The sequence below is a fragment of the Falco rusticolus genome, chromosome 3, assembly GCF_015220075.1.
Source record: "Falco rusticolus isolate bFalRus1 chromosome 3, bFalRus1.pri, whole genome shotgun sequence".
Lineage (NCBI taxonomy): Eukaryota > Metazoa > Chordata > Aves > Falconiformes > Falconidae > Falco > Falco rusticolus.
Genome location: NC_051189.1, coordinates 70,888,559 through 70,909,115, shown reverse-complemented (window position 1 = coordinate 70,909,115; position 20,557 = coordinate 70,888,559). Strand labels below are relative to the sequence as shown.

Sequence of the window (20,557 nt, the reverse complement as noted above, 5' to 3'; positions counted from 1 at the left end):
TTACTGGATACTTCAGATTTACTTCCAATTACCTTATACATTTTTAATCCTTCCGCCTTCTCTAGCTCTCCTGCTATCCGTCTGAGAAATGAGACTTTGCATTCTTTTACATCTGTTGTCTTTCTCTTCATTTTATCTGGAAATTCTTTAGACTGTTGACAAACACAGCTTGAATTGGTCAATATTAAAATTCATCACAATATTAAAAAACCTGACATATTTCACCTTTTGGACAAGCTTCCAAAAGACCAGCAAAACATAATTTTGAACACTGTTAGCTCGTTTTTTCTCTGTAACACAACTAATTAAATTTTAATGTCAAAGTTGCTTAAGTGGTCTTCAAACCAAAAACTGGATATTATGCAAAGCTTGCTACCAAAAGGTATTATGCTCTGTACCATATCCAACACCACTATGGGCATGCTGAGGAGTAAGAAAGACCACAGTGTTCTAGGAACCTGATCCTGGAAGCAATCAAAACACTTAGGAACAGACTTGAGCAGATACAGACACACATCTCTGGACTGCACTTCCTCAACAGCTCACAGCTTCATAGCTGTTCATGTTGATCTGACCCCCAGAGTCAACCATACAAGTATTAGCGATTTGCCACATAGGGGTTTAAACTTCAAACTTCATGTAAGTATTTATAGAAATAAAAAAAAAGGGGAGGGGGGTATATCATAGAGAAATTGTGATCAAAACGCATCAAAATTACTCACAATGTATGCTCTTCTGTGTTTATATCCACTAAGATGTTCTATCATAGGTGCCATCTCTGTATTAAACCCACACAGCTTGCACTCATAATGTGGCTCTTTTCTTCCTTCAAATCTGATTTCAACCACATGTTCTAAACCTGTAAAAGCAAGAATTACAAGTATCTGTGGTTTAGTACAGACTACTATAAACAAATGTGTTCTCTTCAATGTTGCTCATGAAAAGCCAGAATGAATAAATAAAAGTATTCCATTTTCAGAATTTCAATGCATCTTCAGGATCACTTCAGCAGTTCTTTGGACTTATTATCCACATCAGTTAAATTTATCTCTTTACAATGCTTTATTCTGAAAGGAGAAACGGTGTCTCTGGCAGATCTGCAAGCCCACCAAAATAAAACATTTCCAAGAAACGGACATTTGGACATTTCCAAGAAACTAAGACATTCAATACAAAGTCATGTAAGAGAATTCATAGGGAAGTGCATATAAGTAAGAGAATGAGAATAGGAAATGCCATGCAAATAAACTGCATGTGAACTATTTGGTCAAACATACTTTGGATAGTGTCTGAGTAGCACAAAGCACACGTAAGAAAGACAATAATCCCTTCACAAAATCGATTCCTTCATAATCTAAAACTCTTCTATAAACTTTTAAGAATTATTGGAGGGAAAATGGGATTTTTCTTCCCTCTTTCTTAGAAATGACTGAAAGACTACGCCTTAGAAGTATTGAGAAATCTCTTAAGTTTGAGACTTACACCTTGCATGAGAAGTTTTACTCTGAAGAGCTTAAATGTAACAACTTTAGAAGCAGCTTAAAACAAATAGGGAATACCAGCAGCTGTTCCCCATTATCATAATTTCCAATACTGTGTTATTTGTGATGATGGGTTGACCCCAGCTAGCAGCCAAACACCACATAGCTGCTTGCTCGCTCACATACACACCCCTCAGCAGGAAGAGCAAAAATGGGAAAACTCATGGGCTTATAAACAGTTTAACAGATGATGGAAAGAGAGAAAAAAAACCCCAAACATGCAAAAACCAGTCCCTCACCTCCCCACAAGCAGACCTATACCCAGTCAGTCTCTGAACAGCTACCTTGGAAGCTTACCCCCTCCCCACCACCATCACCTTTTTTATTTCTTTACCCCAGCTGCGATAGCCGAGCATTGACATTATGCAGTACAGAATGCCCTTTTGGCCAGTCTGAGTCAACTGTCCCGGCTGCATCCTCCCCAAGTCTCTTGCCCACCCCAAGCCTACTCAAGAGGTGAGGGGTGATGACCCAGAGGGAAAAAAAGAGTCTTGAGGCTGTGCAGTGCTTAGCAGCAGCCAAAAAACCAGGGTGTTACCAACACTGTTTTAGTCACAAATCCAAAATACACAGGCTGCTATGAAGAAATCCAACTCCATCTCAGACCCACTAGAGTACTGTACTTCTAAATCTTAGTTCTGAAAATAAACTATAACCAGATGAACTGAGTATACACAAAAGTAACACTTTGCTAGTCACCTTTTTCTATTAAAAATGCTTATAATAATAAACTGCTATGCTTTTTAATATTAATACTGTATGTAGAGTGACAGCAAGATAATTCACTAAGGGAAATTCTCTGCTCTCCATAATAGGAAACATGCTACTTAGCTCTTCATCAGGGAACAGATTTCTCCAGGTCACCAGCACATACTCGGAACACTAAGGCTGCCAACAAACATCCTTGCTCATCCTCTCCTAAGGGCTGCCTACTCCAGTTTAGAAAGACGAAAACCTTAAAATCATCTCACTACTTTTAGCATTCCCAAAGATAGTGAGGAAATGTATCTCACTGAACCGAAATGCCTGCACATCCCACCAAATGGAAAACCAAAAAGAATCCCCAAATGACAAGTCAGCAGCGGTGTGAAGTCTAGTTGGAGGCCAGTAGGTAGTGGTGTACCCCACGCGTCAACACTGGGTCTAGTCATGTTCAACATCTCCATTAATGATCAGATGATGGAGCACAGCATACTCTCAGCAAGTTTGCTGATGACACCAAACAGGGCAAGATGGCTGACACACCAACCGCTTGTGCTGCCATCCAGAAGGACCCCAACAAGCTGGTGGGCTGGGCTGACAGGAACTTCAGGCAGTTCAGCCTGAGGAAGTGCAAATTCCTGTCCCTGGGGAGAAACACGCCCAGGTACCAGTACATGCTGGGGGCTGACCAGCTGGAAAGCAGATTGGCAGGAAAGGACCTGAGGGGACACCAAGCTGAAGATGAGCCAGAAATGTGCCCTTGTGGCCAAAATGGCTAATGGGATCGTGGGCTGCACAAGGAGGAGTGTTACCAGCAGGCTGAAGGAGATGATCCACCCTCTGCACTCAGCACCAGCAGGGCCATGCCTGTAGTGCTGTGTCGACTTCTGGGCTTTCCAGCACAAGAGACACGGACATATGAAGGGCCATGAAGATTATGAAGGTACTAGGGCATCTCTCCTATGTGGAAAGGCTGAGAGAGCTGGGACTATTTAGCCTAGAGAAGGCTCAGAGGAGATCTCATCAGCATGTATAAATAACCAAAGGGAAGGTGTAAAGAAGAGGGAGCCAGGCTCTTTTCAGTGGCGCCCAGTGACAGGACAAGAGGCAATAACCACAACCTGAAATACAGGAGATGCTGTCTGAACATCAGGAAACACCTTTGAGAGGATGACTGAGCACTGGCACAGGTTCCCCTGAGAAGTTGTGGTGTCTCCCACCTTGGAGATACTCAAAAGCCATCTGGACATGGTCCTGGGCAACCTGCCCTGGATGACTCTGCTTAAGCAGAGACTTAAGACCAGATGACCTCCAGAGATCCCTTCCAACCTCAACCATTCTGTGAAAAGCTTCTTTACTAAGATTGCTCCTTCAGGAATGAACTGTGTTAACAATTAAGGTGTATAAAAGAAGTGGCCTTTACAGAAGTAAGTTAAATAAACTAATCTTTAAAAGGTGTTAGAAATAAGATATATCCTATAAATTATTCAATACATTTACAGAAAATGAAACTGTACCTAAAATTTCACCTTCCATTTTAAAACAAAAGCCATCTGGTCACAAGTTCAAAGACATACCATTCAGAAAATAAAAAAACATACCAACTAGAGGTTCTTCTCTTTTGGGATCATTCATAAAATCCTTCAGACAGGTTATGTCCTTTGCGAGTCCTCTCTTCACTAAAGTAAAAAATATACACATGAAGAGATATTACACATTAAACAGTCTGCATATAATTTCTATGATCTTAAAGGAGTTTCTAGTGGAGACTTAAGGGTGGCAAAATTAATTTGCGCTCTGAAATGCATAAGAAAAATGTGCAAGATTTCAGTCACTCACAAAAAGGTTCCAAGACTCTGTTTTCTATAACAATTTCACACACAAGGAATTAGCGTCTTCAAGAGGAGAACCAAATAAGCAACAGACCTAACATGATCCAATTTACTGAGGAAAGATAACAAGTTCACATTCATAGCATGCTCCAGGCCCCATCAGTTCTCATTAAAAGAAAAAAAAAAATAGCCAGGCCACCAATCTCTTCCTTCCCCTAAACCCCTGATACTTATATAGCATACTGAGACTGCTTGTGTGGAGCCTCAAGTTCAGGAATCACACTGCCTTCAGTCTAATAAAGAAAACATCATCTTCACTTATACAGCAAATGCTTCTTGTTGTCTGGGCGGACCAGAAGCTGCACAATCAGTTAGTATATTCCTGACCCTGAACTAGCAGTATTTCCATCATGGCTGTATCCTGCTCCTCACTGAGCAGGTTTTATTAAGTTTTAATAGCTTGGGTTTTGCACTGCCTAAACCACTTTTGAAGTATTACTGGTCAACTTGGAGCACCTGCAGAGTTTCGCTAAACGTATGTGCAAAAGAATCTCAGAGGCATTAAGTATATTCAAGCGCTGGCCATTATAAAAAAAGCACATTAAAGTGTTAAAACGCATATTTTTAATGTGAGAAAAAAAATGTGCAGAAACAGATCTTCCTAATTACATACAGCTGTATTTTAACAGACTGATGAATTTCTTCAGTGTCATAAATGCTGCTCGTTTCTTCACACTGGGGCAAACAAGTAGAAATACCACAAGCACTGAACTGTTACTATATTCTTCCCCCCTCGGATGCCAGGTTATGGTTAAAAAAAAATAACAATCACCCAAACAAAATTTCAGGATAGGGAATTCCATGCTTGTTTTTAAATATTCATTCCATTAGGAATATACTTGCGCTACCATAAAGTCAAACCCCACGGCTGCACACACACACACACAAAAAAAAATCACGAAGTTTCAGCATTAATTTATATAGAAAACCTCTTGCAATTTAATTGCGGTAAAAAACACCTCATGGGACACCTCCGGCCATGGGAACAGTGTGTCCCATTCCCACCAAAACTTCACAGTCTTGCCAAAAAATCTCTGTTATTTTTTGTCTGAAGTGACATGCAGCAGTAGCACAGTGTGAGAGGGTTGACCCATACAAGTTGGTGCAATGTAATTAATCTCCATGAACAGATTTTTTACCAACATTTAAGTGTATTATGCAGTTTTCATGCATTTGTGTGTCTGTGCAATAGCTCTCAGTGTGAGATGGCTGTTCCCGAGCTGACAGTGAAATGCATGTCATCTTTTGGACTTAATATGGAAAGATCCACACAGAAAAAAGTTAAAAGTTCTCTACAAAGTAATGGCCATTTTCTTCTTGCTTCCTAATATTGCTAACTAAATACTCTTGTTTTAGTACCATCTTGAGAAGAACAACGCATACTGTCCTTGGCTTACACGTGTTTGTTTTGTCAAACTTTCACTGCATATGTATACACACACACGTCCTGCAAAATTTTCTGTTGAAACTTCACCAGCTATAAAAGACATTAGCTAAAATAATTGATATCAGATGTTATCCGATAATGAGGATGACAGAAACTATGTCTCAAGACTGAAAGTCTTTCTGTGAAAATACTTGTAACTTCATATTCTCCTACGATCTTTTCTTACATAAATTAACTAGAGCACAGAAGAAAAGCAACGGTTCAAATGTTTGGTAACTTGCATTACTTCTTCCTAAACCATAATCAACTACCTGCTTTGGTAATCATTAAAATAAAACCACTGTTTTCATAATTGCACCAACAAAGGGCATTAGCTCATTTATATTCAGCTACCTGGTCTCTGTGTTTCGTACTTCATCGGAGCTCGGACTGCAGCTGAAGGACCTAGGATAATAGTTTGACAGTCAGACTAGTTCTTCTCACTTTTATTAAGTGCCTAGTAGATCATCCAAACAAGTCAGAGAACTGAACAATTATCTTCATTTTACAGTTTAATATAGGCTCGGTAATAGCACTATTCCATTGTGGTACACCTCCCTTTTGTAACTTTACTGCTTTAAGAGAAACTCTTCATTTCCACTCCCTTTCCCCACCAACACAATACACCAAATACATGTATGTCACAGAAGCATAAACTATTCAGTTTTTATTTTAAGTGCTTTTCATACTACTTAGTTAATTAAAGTAACTATTCAGTATTGTTCATGACAGTCAATCTCTGCTACAGGTACCTAACAGAAAACTTCTGGTCTAAACACAGAGAGCCTTAACACAGTCCCAAATACAAATCATAAAGTCATTAAACCGCATCTTCTTTTACATAGGATTCTGTATATATTCTTATCACTCAGAGCTTTGGAGTGAATTTTGAGACATGTTTTTTAAAGGTACCTCCACTTCCTTCCTTTGAAACTTCCTTCCCTTGCCCCCCTCTTCCCCCAAATCCACAGACACATCACAAGCATGCTTTAATGATGTTCTCAGAGGTTTCTTAAGTTTCAGAATTCAAGATTAAAACAAGATGACACACAGTACTCATTAAATGGAAAAAGTGAAAGCTTAAGTTAAACTATGTATTTGCCCACATAATTCCTATTTTTGAAGGCAAAAAGTTTTCCACAGTCATGGCAAATACATTTTTTACACATCAATGGTTTTCTCCTCTTTCTGCATAAGCCAGGCAGTTAAAAGACATGTATGAAAGCTGTAAATCAAATCAACATTGTAAACATTTTGCAAACAACTCTGCACCATTATCATAAGTGAGGGGTATGAAAAAACATCTCTCCACTGACTTCTCATAATCAATTATCCATCTTTTATCAGTAAAAAGCCTCAAAGTCTCTGGTAGCATGAACAAAATAAGATCTCCAGGTACTCTGCAATTACGAAAATTACTTCATTCCAGAGTTGTTCAGGTAGTGCCGGAAGCCCAGGTCATATTCCAGTATCTGGAGACTGACAACATGACCAAATACTAAGTGACATGAATAGGTACCTGTGAAATAAGATTTTTAGTGCTTTATTTTCTGTTTACTTCTATGAACTAACCACATTTGCAGGGAACTGCACCAGAAGCAGTTCACAGTGCAGTCTGTCTTAACATGGTTGAGATTTACAAATACGATCAAGTTAAAAAGTCAAGTTGTAGCTGCTACTATTACCAAAGGTAGCAGTTTGGGGGTTGGAGATTTTTTGTTTTTTTAAAAAGGCATTTAGCAAATACTATCATTGCTGCCTGCAAGAGTTCAACAAAGCAATTATGATCTTGAAGACACTCTCATATTCAGCAACAGTAGGTTTCCAGGCTAACATTTAATTCACATTTACTAGCCACATGGCTTTGGAATTATATTAATAATGTAAGTTATATTTCTTAAGCATCTCAAAACCAAAATGCAACAGTATTTTCCCTTAAAGCACATCAGACTGACCAATGAGCTGAATATCAGTTGGAGTGCCAGGCTCAAAGGGCAATGATCAACAGCCCAGCCTCTTGGCATTCAGTAAGCAGTACAGTACCCCAAAGACTGATTCCAGGGCCCACAATGATTAACATCATCATCAATAACAGAAATGAGGATGCATAGAATACCCTTGGCAAATACACAGACAAGATAATTTAGGGAATACAACCGATGTCGCAGCTTCAGTTGACCAGACCCTTGGGAACATTTAAGATCAAAGAAACCTTAAGAAACATGGTACGTGTAGAGTTCTGCAGCTGAAAATCCCATTCATGAGTACAGGCTGGGATTCGTCTGACTGAGCAGCTGCACTGTCAAAAAGAACCTCAGAGTTATGATGAATGCTAAGCTGAATACCAGCCAAAAGCATGTCTCCCATAAACTAGGCAAACTCTATCCTGAGATACCGCACAGGCGGCATACTTCCAAGTATCTTGTCCTCCACCGTTTGGGACTTGTAAGGCTATCTAGTTCCATCCTTCTCCAGTTCAAGTGGGATGTGGAGAAACCAGAGACAGTCCAGCAGAAGGGCTACTAAGACAAACAACCCAGGGCAAACAATCTATGAGAACAAGTTTGGGAGCTGGACTTGTTTAGTTTGGTAACTTGGAGGCTAAGAGAAGACCTAATAGCATGGATACCTGTACAGCAGCTACAAAAATGAGTCAAAACCTTTGGAGACTGACAATAGCATAACAAGCAGCAGCCAGAAATAGTTGCTTAGGAAGCACAGATTAGATGTCCAGATAAAACTCCTCTTTAAAACAGAGGAGCAACCACCGCTGTGATTAAACACAGGTAGCAGACACTCTGCCCTAGATGTTCATGGCTTCAGTAACCAAGTGATGATCCAGCACTGGCAGCAGTCATGCTTCAGTCAGGAAGTTAGGAAATCACCTAATCAGTCTCAGGAAATCCCTTCCAACTAATAATTTAATAAGCAATATTTGTTTTCCAGGTATAGTTATATAAAATAACTAAAAAAAACCCTTCTCCAAATTTCTGAATATTTCCCCATTATTCAATGCCACAGTTCTGAACATATTTCTTTGTTCTCCATCTTTTACATCAATACACGTATACGTAATGCACACACATGCATAACAATTGCCAGAAATAAAACAGCTGTTTCAAAATTTAAGGACAGTTTCCAACACTGTCAATTCAGTTACTCAGCAGCAACAAAGAGGTACCAGGCTCAGCATTGCCGATTCACTTTTGAATACAAGAGGAAGCGCACAAAGACTCTATATTCTTGGGAACTCCGAAGAGAGGTAGTAAGGGAGCTGGAGTAGCGTTCAGTCTTCGCACTTCTATGATTATGGTTTCTGAAGCATTTTATTTTCCAGTCTGTGACTCAGAAGAGAACTTCCAGGTTTCTTTTCTTTGAAAACACAGTAGTTTTACACCCCAAAACCTTATGCATACTAATCAATGCTTGGCAGACACTGAGCACAGAGAGACATGTTAAATAAACTTAGCTTCTATCACAAAGCAGAAATGCTCATCAGGATACTGATAAGGTGGTCATTGGCGAGCCCAAGGCAGAACACATAGCGTTTGTGCTTTCACTGAAGGAAGAACTTGTAGTCAGTGCTGTTAAATAAATGCAGCTTATCTTCAGATCCGATTCCTCCCCTTGACACCGTGCCTCACAGAACGAAGAATGTAGTTGCTGGATGAGGCGACCCGCATCTACACACCCATAACACCCCTTATTACACTTTTAATTTGTATCATTGCAAAAGAAGTCCTGCAAGCTAACTCTGCATCTTCCTGTAATGCAAGATAAATTCCACAGGCTGTGCAAAAAAATTCCATTAATCCAACTCTTTGTGTGTCAAATTAATTTCACCCATAAAGCTAGGCAGCCCAGAAATAGCTTTAACAGGGCCCACACTCTATACTATGCCTCCTGCCTAAACCGCCTCATTTTAGTAGTAAACCACTGGATTTTGCTATTGCCCAGGAAACATTTGCTTAACATTTATATTGGCATTCCCCCATCATTTAATTACTCTTGTTCAAAGCAAAGCTTTCCTCCAAACTTCTGTCTGCTTTGGCCAAAAGGTCCCAGGAAAAAAAGAAAAGCAGCAATGTTCGATCTCCTCCCCTCCTTATCCCTGAACACATACGTGCATCTGTCTAAACTACAGCTGAAAGAAGTCTTCCATCTGTCCAATTATACCATTGTACAAAGAAATCACATGACTGAAATGTATATACATAACTGAGCTTTGATTTAACTCCCTTAGTAAAGTCTTAGAACTTCAGCATCTTCTCTTCCCACATCTTCCATTAAGTTCTCTCCTCTGAACTGCTGGAGAGCAGGCAAAAAGCCACTCCAGCTATCCAGTTCTGCCATTACCACAAAAATAACTTGTTAGTTGTGCTGCATGGAAACTTGCATGGTATCCAGATGTCTGTCTTACAGAAAACAGTACTATTCCAAACACAATCATCTGGAAACAGATGCATTTTCTGACTTAACTCACTTCAGAGCCAACAAGATTGTACAGTTAAACAGGTTACTCTTGCTCATCGCTTCTGGATTATGAACAGTTACTTCTGATGAGTTCAAAGAGGATACCGTACATGGCACGTCCCATTTGAAAACACTCAGAATCCAAATAATTTGCCTTTTCAAATTTTGGTTTAAAAATGATAGCAGCATTGGTGGTGGTCTCCCCAGTGACAAAGGAACTTGCTTTAATTCTGCATCAAGGAAGAAACTGCAGATGCTGGGGTAAAACATTATGAATATGTCAAACCTCATCCTCTGAGTCCTGTTCTTTTTTAGACAGTGGGACAACAGCTGAAGTGTACAAGTGACTTCCAAGAAAACTCATCCTTCAATTTGACAACATCCATACATTTTTGTTCCTGGCTCTTTGAACTCCAGCTCTGTGAACATGCTGCCACATTTCATTCTCACTGCAGTATCTGACAACGTGAACATGAGAACAAGACTGCAGATTCAGCAGCATCTCATTAATTTATATCCTGAAATAATCCTAGATTCATACTTTACATAGTGTACCTAATTTAAGAATATCCATACTTTCCATGCTCATTCACAAGACTTCACTGCTTAACTCCAAAAACGCAGTGTAATTCTGTTCATGCTTAGTACATATGTCTGCGAACTGTAGAAAAAAAAAGTCATCAGCTATTTAAAATGAAAAAACAAAGGCCAAGCAAATTCAGAATTTATTATTCTATCTCAGTGACCGAGTATAATGAATATCCTGAATCTGCTGACTCTTGAGGGAGAATTATTTGCATAATTGGTAATACATCCACGGGAGAGTTTAGAGAAGTTCTGCATACATACTGGATATATAATTCTGCATTACAGTTCCCAAAATGAAATATGAATTGCCATCTTTGAAAAGTTACTCAGATGGAAAACTTTTCTACCTGTTACAAAGTTTCAGCCTCTTTTGGACAAATAAACCCTAACAGTGGCTGGAAAATTGGCCTCCAATGTCTGGATCCTCAATGAAGCAGAATTTAATATGGATAAAGTAGAATAAAGGAGACTTCAACAGTTTGAATAATAATTTCATATTAGAAGTAAAAGATGCTGGGTTCTTCAAAACAATTACTGAGGCACAAAACTTTCTGGATTAAAGCATATCTTGCAATGCTTCTGATATGCAGTACCCTGTGATGCTGGGACTCCCTCAGAAGCTAGCTCTAACTCGTTTGGCAAAGTTTCACATCTAGATTCTTCACTTTAATAATCACATTTTAACCTATCTTTTCTCATTCTGTAAGATACATCACAGTTGAAAGATTCTAACCTATGACAATGACAGATGCAGTGTTTATAACGAGCAGTTCTTAACCCGAATTCTCCATGGAATACTGAGCTTGTAGCACATTAAGCACTATTGTTTTCTAAAGGCACAGGTCTTTGCAACGGGCTCCTGTATTCCACCACTCTCTTTACAGTCTTGCCGCCACACCTTCTGTCCTCTCATTCAAGTCTCGCTTTCCGTCCCTTGCATTCTTTACATTACTCCTCCAACACAGAATTTTATAGTCATGAAGCAAAAACCTCTTCAGTTAGTATTATTTTTAATGACTGTTTCTGACAAGAAATACAAAGAAATTTCTAGAAAGTGTCTTCCACTAAAAACACTAGCCCATAGCCAAATAAATCTGTTGTTGTTGCTGAGGTATAAATACAATTCTGGACTGCTCAAATCCATTGGATTTTGAGGAGACCTCTATGTTTTCAGAACTTTTGCACAAATTCTGTCAATGAGCTTCACTAGCAGTATTTCTGAGGAGCGATCTGTATGAAGTCCCCACGTTTGCTGAGGCAAAACATCTCACAATTATTCACACACTTGAATGATACATCTTGCACCGACAGTCTCCTGTCAACACCGATCAATGAGAACCATTAATGAAGCCCAGTCTCTTAGAAAATGGACTCTGACCAGTGCTTTTCTAAATCTTTCTCTTGTGTTGATTCTTCAGGGTCCAGTAAGTGGTGAGCTCAGCCTGCAGCAAGCACTCCCCTCAGTAGAGGACTGACACCATCGCTCTTCTCTGTGCAGATGTGCATTTTCATGAACCCTTGATCAACTTGGTTCAAAAAGTCTGGGAGGTTCAAAAGATACTGGGAAACAGATGACAAAGCCAGAATGTAAGCCTTGTTTCTTAGAAGAATGGGCTAAGAAGATAAAGCAGAAGTGAAAGGCTTATTCCTTGCGATGACTGACTGTATAACCATTCTGGGTTTTAATCTTCTCATTGTTTTTTTTTAATCAGTATTCCCATACCTCTCAATGTTCTCTGCTTCCTGTATTTTAAAAATCTGATACATCATCATCAGTGCCTTTACAACAAGATTTCCATTTTCACTGTGAGCTATTTATATGCCACGTTTTCAACCTTTCACCACAGCTCTTACTATCATTGACATATGACAGTCTGGATTCACGTTCTTAGTTTCTGGGGGAAAAGATATCCCAGCAACTGATTCTACCTTGAAAGGCCTTTGCTACTTCAAGTCCACTACAATAAAGAAAGGCAGAACATTCCTGTGATGCAGCTAAGCAGACTCCAGCACTGGTAGAGCTGCATCTGCAACAGTTCTGTGCCAGCCTGCTGATTTAGCTTCTTAGCATACTGCCTGAAGCTTAGAAGTGAGTGCATAAAGCTGACAGACAAGTGGGAGACAGCTTAGCCTGGGAAGGTAAGAAACTAAAATACTGACTATCCATCCCTCTACTAAACAGGTATACAAATATTTATGTGGAAAGGCATAATTAAGGTTTCATGCTCCAAATTATTTCTTTGCTCAGCAGTTCGCTAGATCGAAATCTCAGAAGAATGTTCAGCATATAAAGAGAAACAGTAATAGACACAAATCTCACAAATGTAAATATCTGAACTACTAGAAAAACAACAAACATTAAAATCCCCAAGCAATATCTAACCTAGGAGGCTGGAAAGAAAAAAGTGTTAATACTTACAATACAGTGTCTTGGGTCTCAGGGCCTTCTCTTTCTTTAATTATGAAAATGCAGGTCATCCCAAAATAAAATAAGAAAAAGAAATTAATGTGCTGCACCATTTGAAGGAAAAACCCTATGCTTCCTCCAAAACCCTTGTAGATGAATTATACTACAGACCAAAGTTTCCATTATCAGATAGGAAAAAAATACAGCCTTTATGACTTTCTTCAAAAGCATACTTACAGTTAATACAAGGTTAATTTCAAGAAAACCCTGTTATTCCTGATGATTATGGCTTGAAACACATCTCAAGAATGCCAGACAAAACCTTGAGGGTCTGCATGATCGCAACTCTTAAGTTCTCAAAAGCTGTAGTACCAACAAAAAAGAAAAAAAAACTCACCCCAAAAGGAAAAAACCTACGAAAAAGCAGCATCCCCACCATTTTGAGTGGGTGTGAAAGTTCATTCATATAATGAAGAAGAGGAAAAGTGGTTTTCATCAGCCGAATCCAGAACAGATCGCTTTTTTGGCAGAATCTATGGAAAAGAGGAACTTAAATTTCCAATTCAGAACATGGCTAAAATGATCCTGACTAATTTTGAGAACTTTTTGGCGAATAAACACAAACTTGCCATTTACAGTAATGAAACAATAAGTGTGGTCATTCCACCAGTAAAGCAGCTGTCTGTCCAGAGCTGTCCATCAATCTGAATGCTGTATTTTCAGTATTCAGTGGCATGGAAAAGATGCTGCACGTCAGTGTGACAATTCAGTAGGAAATAAGACTGACACAATAGTTAATTGTTTAAGAAGCCAAATAGCTGTTCTTTCACAGCAGTTATTAAAAAAAGGAAGTTACCCAAGTCCCAGTATTGCCACAGATAGTGGGTGGTGCTGTATAAACTCAGCAGGATTTTATAAGCATAGAATACAGACACAGTCTCCCTTATGCTGCCGCAAGTTTTCGTTACTTGCCATTCTACAGAGTTTTACAACAAACAGCTACTAATACCTCACTTTTCAGACAAGTGTAGAAAACATTAGTAACTATGAGCTGTTGCTCAAAGAGAATTTCTTCCTGACCATTTTTGGAATAATCAACTTTGACTTTGATTGCACTAGGATTACTGCTTCTGTTAATATTAGAAATGGAATTCTGGAACTGAAGATGGGCCCATTTTACTTGTGAACCCTCCCTGAGGCTTCTTTAAGAAAACAAAAGAAAACTACATCAGGAATTAAGATTCTCACACATTAGGTAAGAAACTTATTCTCTGTCCTGTGTCATGTGTTGCAAGCAAGTTGCAACAGCTGTTTTTGAGCTAAGACTATGAAAAATTTAAGTAACTTTTAACAAAGTGTCTAACTTTGAGAAGCCAAAACTCAAAAATTTCTGGTTTTTAGGATTGAAACCTCACACACACACTGTAATCTGTAAGCACTAGCATAAATTAGTTTTCCACACAATTCAGGTTCACAGGTTATCAAACAGCTTCACATGCATAGTTTATTATGTAAACATAATTCGGTTGATCCTAAACATATGTTCTTAAAATCATACCAGCTAGATGTTAGCAGCTCATACATAGAAATTCTATTTATTTTAATTCTCCAAGCTCATACTAAGCAAATCAAGGTGGTTTTTTTTCCCCAAAAGAAAAGCTCTACAGTTTAAGTCTCTTGGGATCATGAAGATAAACTGCTGAGCAGCATACTACTGAGAGCAAATATAAACAACACAACAGCAAAACAGTTTTCCTGGAACTGAAACCTAGCCATGTTAACATTCCAAGTATCAACATAAAAAAAGTCCAATTAAAATGTTTTTCCAGCACGGCTGATTTTAATGTCATACAAAAGGACAGAAAAGTTGCCTGTACATCAGGTATTTTCAACCATAGGTTCTGATGCACACCAGCCAGGGGCATGAGGTATAGCAGAAATGCGAACACTGAAATGGTGAAGACAAAAAAATAACAACTCTTCACAGATCTAAACATTCCTTGTTTTTAATGAGGCTGCAGAGTCTCGAATGCAGATTCCTCTCCGTTTGGAACACAGTAGGCGTTTCTACCCTGTCTATCGCCAGATATGAAGGGAGGGCAAGGAACCCTGAATAGTTGACATAACCAGAGCCAACTTCATCTGTGCTCTAGATACAGTTCCCAGAAGAGACAACACTCTTCTGCTGATTTCATACCTGCAAAGGGCTGTTCAGAACACGTGGAAAAGACATTCCACTTTAGGATTTCCTCTCTAGTAAACTGAGCAATAAAGCTAATGTATATTTGTAAAACCAGAATAAAACTGATCACATACCACAGTATTCCAGGTACACGCACAGCAGATATATTTTATCTGTCAACTGCTCCCTCCAAAGGGACTAGCTTTTTCCTTGGCTGTCCAAAAAAAAAAAAAAACCAAAAAACCACCAAACCAAACCACCTTCCATGCATAACATCCCCCATTACTCTTATAGACTTGGTTCAATGAAAAGCATGAGTAAACTGATATAAACATTGTTTCCCAACCATTTTACCATAATGGCTCAAAGTAACATTCAACTTTTTTTTCCAAAGTATGTAATACGAGGCAATTCCAACTTCCAAAAAGCTAAGAACTAAATGCACGTGTACAAATTCCATTTTGTCCAAGTCATTTTCCACATACCCTCTGCTCCATCAATAGCTAGTCAGCAACAAAACCACAAAACCCTTCGCCATGCAACTATGCAGATGCCATAAGGCACTTAATGAACCTTGCACTGTAGTCACCCCAACCCCACAATCTTTTGTCCATCACTACTTTTTACAGAGGTTTGGCCTCAGGAGCTATCAGCACTAGAAAAAAATGGAGATTTGTATTCTGCTTATTACTCAAGCTCCAGTTCAAGGACACAGAAAGCATCTGTCATGAGCACTGAAATCACTGAGAAATACAAAGTCGTCATAACAAAGAATCCACTCTCAGGAACAGAAACTAAATGAATTCTAGAAAGGTACACCATATAGAATTAAAATATTACCTAGTATTTTGTAAATTAAGCATTCAAAGACTCGAAAACATGTTTAAGCTTCATGTATCAAAGAATGCAAGCAGCAGTAATTTTATCTAGTTAGTTAGCTGATCATCTATTATTTGACTACAGCAGCTACTCTGAGCCATTTGGAAAAAAAATATTGCCATAAATTTGAAAGTGCAAATGGAAAAGGCTTCAAATAAGCAGAACCTAATCCATCAACAAATTACGAAGAAAGTCATTGCACTGACTAATCCTTTGCTTTAAATATTTTTAAATTACTTTATTTCATGATGCAATATGACATCTAGTCTATTTCTATCCCTTGAAATCAATCAAACATCAATCCAGTGGGTTAGAGCATTAAGCTTGCAAATATACAGATGAAAATACAAATGAACAACTCGGGACTCACTTTCTTGTAAGAACACAGACTCAAAGATCTTTACCTTTATGCACCAGATTGTCAGCCTCCAACACAGGAATTCCACAATGCTTTAGGTACAGGCTTATTCTCTTTTAATTTAGGAAGTAACAACATATTCTAGGTAAAACTTCAGTCCAATTTATAACAAATCTGGGTAGTCTGCCTAAGCTTCCATGAAGAGACAGATATTTACATTTCCCACTCTAGCAGCAAATTATTTAGTCGCTGTCAGCTCAAATACCCAGACTGACTGTTAATAGAGGAAAAACATCCTAAAAAAATCCCATATTCATCAAAAGCAGTATTTATGGAGCCTGAGAAGTATAGCACATATGAACTAGATTTCCTCAGGGGAAAAAAAAAGTAATCTTAATTCTTTTCTTATACGTAGGTCACTAATAAGTCTCCCTAGTTTTATGGAAGCTATGCATTTGATATGATTTACCTAAGAAGTATGCTTAGATGTTTGGGAAGTGGCCTCTTTCAAAGAAATTATGCATTCTGATGCCATTGTTAGGAGTCAAAGGCACCAAACCAATCAACTTACAGAGATGAAACAAAGATATGCAGAAGTAACCTAGATAAGTATCTTAGGTACCTATCTAAAATCCAGAATAAACAAACTACCCAGGTGATACAATAACCATATACACAAAGTCAACCGAAGTACTCCTACAAGTCTGCCAGATAGTCAAGCTTTACTAGTGCACTACTCAAAATAATGCATTTTACTTTGAATAGCTATGGGAAATGCACACATGTGAAATGAGAACCATTTCACACGTGTACCTAGTGTTTACATGGAATTTTCCCAGTGACTGTCTTTCTCTTGATGATGAAGGGTTATTTCTTGTGGTTTTGAAACTTCCTCTGGTGGAGAACAAGCACAAAGTATCTTTACCAATACCATTTTAAAAACAAATGGGTAGCTGAACGAAAAAAAAAAAGTCGTCTGACTCAAGTCATTAAAAAAAATGGCTGGTGGGTTGGCCAACATTGCAATTTAGGTAAAGAACTACCATGTCCTCTTCATTTTGTTATGTTGTCAGGACATCCTTTGGTACTATTCTGAACAAGAATTCCTCTAATAAAGAACAACCCAAGAACTATTCACCATCAACACCTAGCCTGTATCAAAATGGAACATAAGCTCACGACTTTTACAGTTACTTCAAACTCAGTGACACAAAACCTTCTTGAGATAACTCAATGAATTCTGATCTTCTGCCAAAACACAATACACTTCATATTTAAAGTGAGGAGTTAGAAGTAACTGAAAATAATGACGACAATCTTGGAGTTACTACTACAGAAATGCAGTCATGTGACTTACAAGAACTCCACACACTACCACTAACATTTAACATCTAACAAGCATCCAGTTTTCAACCAGCCTGACTCTTGTTCCCTCTCAGTTTGCATTTCTTCATTAATTCAATCAAGTCTGACAGATTTAGCCTAGCATACGCTGATTTCCAAGAGCAAAACAGAATGAAAACTACGTGTAGATTTTTCCAAGACAATAATCACTAGTTTTTCCACTTTGAAAGGGAGAAACAGCAGCAATTGCTATGGAAGTTAGCTAGGGAATAAAAAACAATCACAAAACCAAAGGAATGCCTCACATAAGCAAGAACATTAGTCTAATAAGTATAAAACAAGCAAAGGCAGTAAACCAGAAAGTCGCTATTGAGATGCTTCAAACAGAACCATAGGACTTGGTAGTTAAGCCTGTAACCCCTGCAGGAAATCTGAATTTATATTGGTCTCAAACCAACAAGTAAGCTAGTTTTATTCAAAGTACAGGTGAGTTATGTAGACTTGGAAAACAGAGCAGTACTTTTACCAACTGTATCAAAACCCAGAAGTTTGCATTCTTTCACCATCTGTGATCCCCGTGTAATTCAAGTGTTAATTTCACAATTAACACAGATTTACCTTTCGGTGCAGTTGATGTTTCAAACTATATGCTGTACAAAACAGACTTGTGAGATTGCCACCTCATCTTTTTCACGGGACTTTTCAAGAAAATTACTGTTACAGATCCACCAGTAAGTTGGATAAGCACTTGAAGCATTGTGAAGTCAATTACTGAACTTTACAAGAATCCCAAATTTATGATTAAATTTGCATATACATTTAATATGGAAAAAGGTTACCTTTCTATGCTTTGCACCACGATAGTGTGACTGAAGACTTATAGAGCTCATACACGGAACTTTACAAACCTAAAAAGAAAAATTGAAAACACATCTTCAGTTATGCTATGGATATTCTGTAGTTGGCGAGTTATAAGAACTGGGAATACATCCATTTCTACAGCACAGTTCTCAAGGTCATCTTTGGCTTAAACAGTACAACCTGCACAACATTTAGGAGAGCAGTACTCTGCTAAAGCGACCAGAAATAGCGTGCAAACTTGTTCAAATGACACTTAAAACACTTATACCAGGTGGTAAAAAATCTTTTAAAAGCCTTCCCCCTCCCTCCTACCACCACCTTCTGGATTCTTAGTTTTCTAAACTTCTCCAGGCTGGAAAGCCAAAAATGGGATGATCATACAGTGACTAGAAAGGAACAAAATTATGCCCTAAAATAACTGCAACTCCCTTCATTGTTACATCAAAGGGATTGGAAAAACAGAGGAGGAAGACATCTGCATTTCATCAACATCCACAGACACGTATATATTAATTAATAGAAGACAATACAGATCTACAATTATTTCTTACTATTGTCAGCTAAAAAAAAAACAATGACTAATATATGCTAACACTGTCTATTCACCTGACGGGCTGTCCCACCAGTTTAACGCACCAGAAAATTTCACTGCTAGAACAATACATGACTGAAGTTCAAAACGTTCTGACCAAGAGTTGCAGCCTTTACAGATATGTGAACCTTTACAGTCACCTATGAGAAATACTTAACAAGATCTGAAAGACTACAACTAAGGACCATTACATTGCACCTGTGACTGCTCAAGAACAAACTGAATTTGCTGAATCCTAAGACAAGCAGCTGTTCCAGGGGCCAAAACCATTACTCTCCACCTTATCAGCTTCTCTCACAAGTTTGCCACGCTACATCCAGGTTAGGTCTGCCACCCTACGAGCATGGTCTTCCGATGCCTTAGGCCTGCATTTTAGCATACAGTCTGAAAAGCCATCAAGAAACGCACTCACTTCACAATAAAATATTTTTTTTTCAGATTCCGGTTTGCCATCGTCTGGCTTAACTTCTTCAGCCACAGTGCTCATCCTGTAAAACCGGTTCACTGCACACAACGAAAAAAAAAAAAATCCAACTCTTGTTCATACGGCACTTTTCGGCAAACAATCGGGGGCGGGAGGGAAGCGTCAGTCGGAAGAATTAAGTTGATTATTTCGTTTCAATGCATTTCTAGATAAAACCACCTCTTTCATCGCTGGGACACCTTCACAGCCTTCAGCCTTGCGGCGAAGGCACCCTCCCCGCCGGCCCCTCTGGAGCGGTCTCACAGAGAAGCCGGCCCCCGCGAGCGCCGCGCTCCGGCCGCGCACGCCCCCGCCTCCCCCGCCAGCCGCCGAACGCACGGCGGTACCTCAGCGCCGCTCTCCCCCGCTGCCCCCCGGCGCCGCCCCCGCCGCCCTGCCGGCGCGTCCCCGGGCGGGCCGGTACCGACGGCAACACCGCCGAGCGCGCGCGCCCAACGGCATCCGGCAGCGCGAACCCGCCGCTCGTCACTTCCGCCGCTCCACAGCCACCGGGAGGCACCCAAGGGCCGAAACCAGAGCCAGCCCCGGCGCCGCGCCCCCGCCGGTAGGCGAGCAGCCAATAGGCAAGAAGCCGATCGCCTCGACCAATGGGAAGCCAGCGCCGCCTCGCGCGGCCGAGCGCCGGAGCCCTCCCCTCACTCGGAGGGCGGCAGCCCCGCCCTCCCCGGCGGCCTCTGGGCGACCCCTGGCGGCCCGCGCGGCACGCGGAGTAACGGAAGCTAACGGCCGGGGCCCCGGTGTTTGCAGCCTCGGGGCCTCCGAAAGGAGGCAGGAAACGCGCTTGGCAACGGTCTGAATTTAAATGCAAATCTTTATTTTAAAATGTCA

General features: G+C 39.7%; 1 protein-coding gene across 3 annotated transcripts in view; it reads right to left on the bottom strand.

Moving 5' to 3' along the window:
• The window catches only part of LOC119144092, a 37,922-nt gene extending 17,806 nt beyond the window's left edge, over positions 1–20,116 (bottom strand). The window contains exons 1-8 of one of the 3 annotated variants that reach the window (XM_037378999.1): positions 20,056–20,116; positions 19,658–19,749; positions 18,632–18,700; positions 13,042–13,075; positions 5,916–5,966; positions 3,845–3,922; positions 723–859; positions 33–152 (exon numbers count right to left, since the gene is read on the bottom strand). In XM_037378999.1, coding sequence (XP_037234896.1) covers positions 33–152; positions 723–859; positions 3,845–3,922; positions 5,916–5,966; positions 13,042–13,075; positions 18,632–18,700; positions 19,658–19,732 — 564 coding nt within the window. In that variant the 5' untranslated portion in view covers positions 19,733–19,749; positions 20,056–20,116. The remainder of the gene's footprint in view (positions 1–32; positions 153–722; positions 860–3,844; positions 3,923–5,915; positions 5,967–13,041; positions 13,076–18,631; positions 18,701–19,657; positions 19,750–20,055) is intronic. The other 2 variants (XM_037378998.1, XM_037379000.1) reach the window with 2 other exon arrangements.
• Positions 20,117–20,557: the final 441 nt, after the last annotated feature.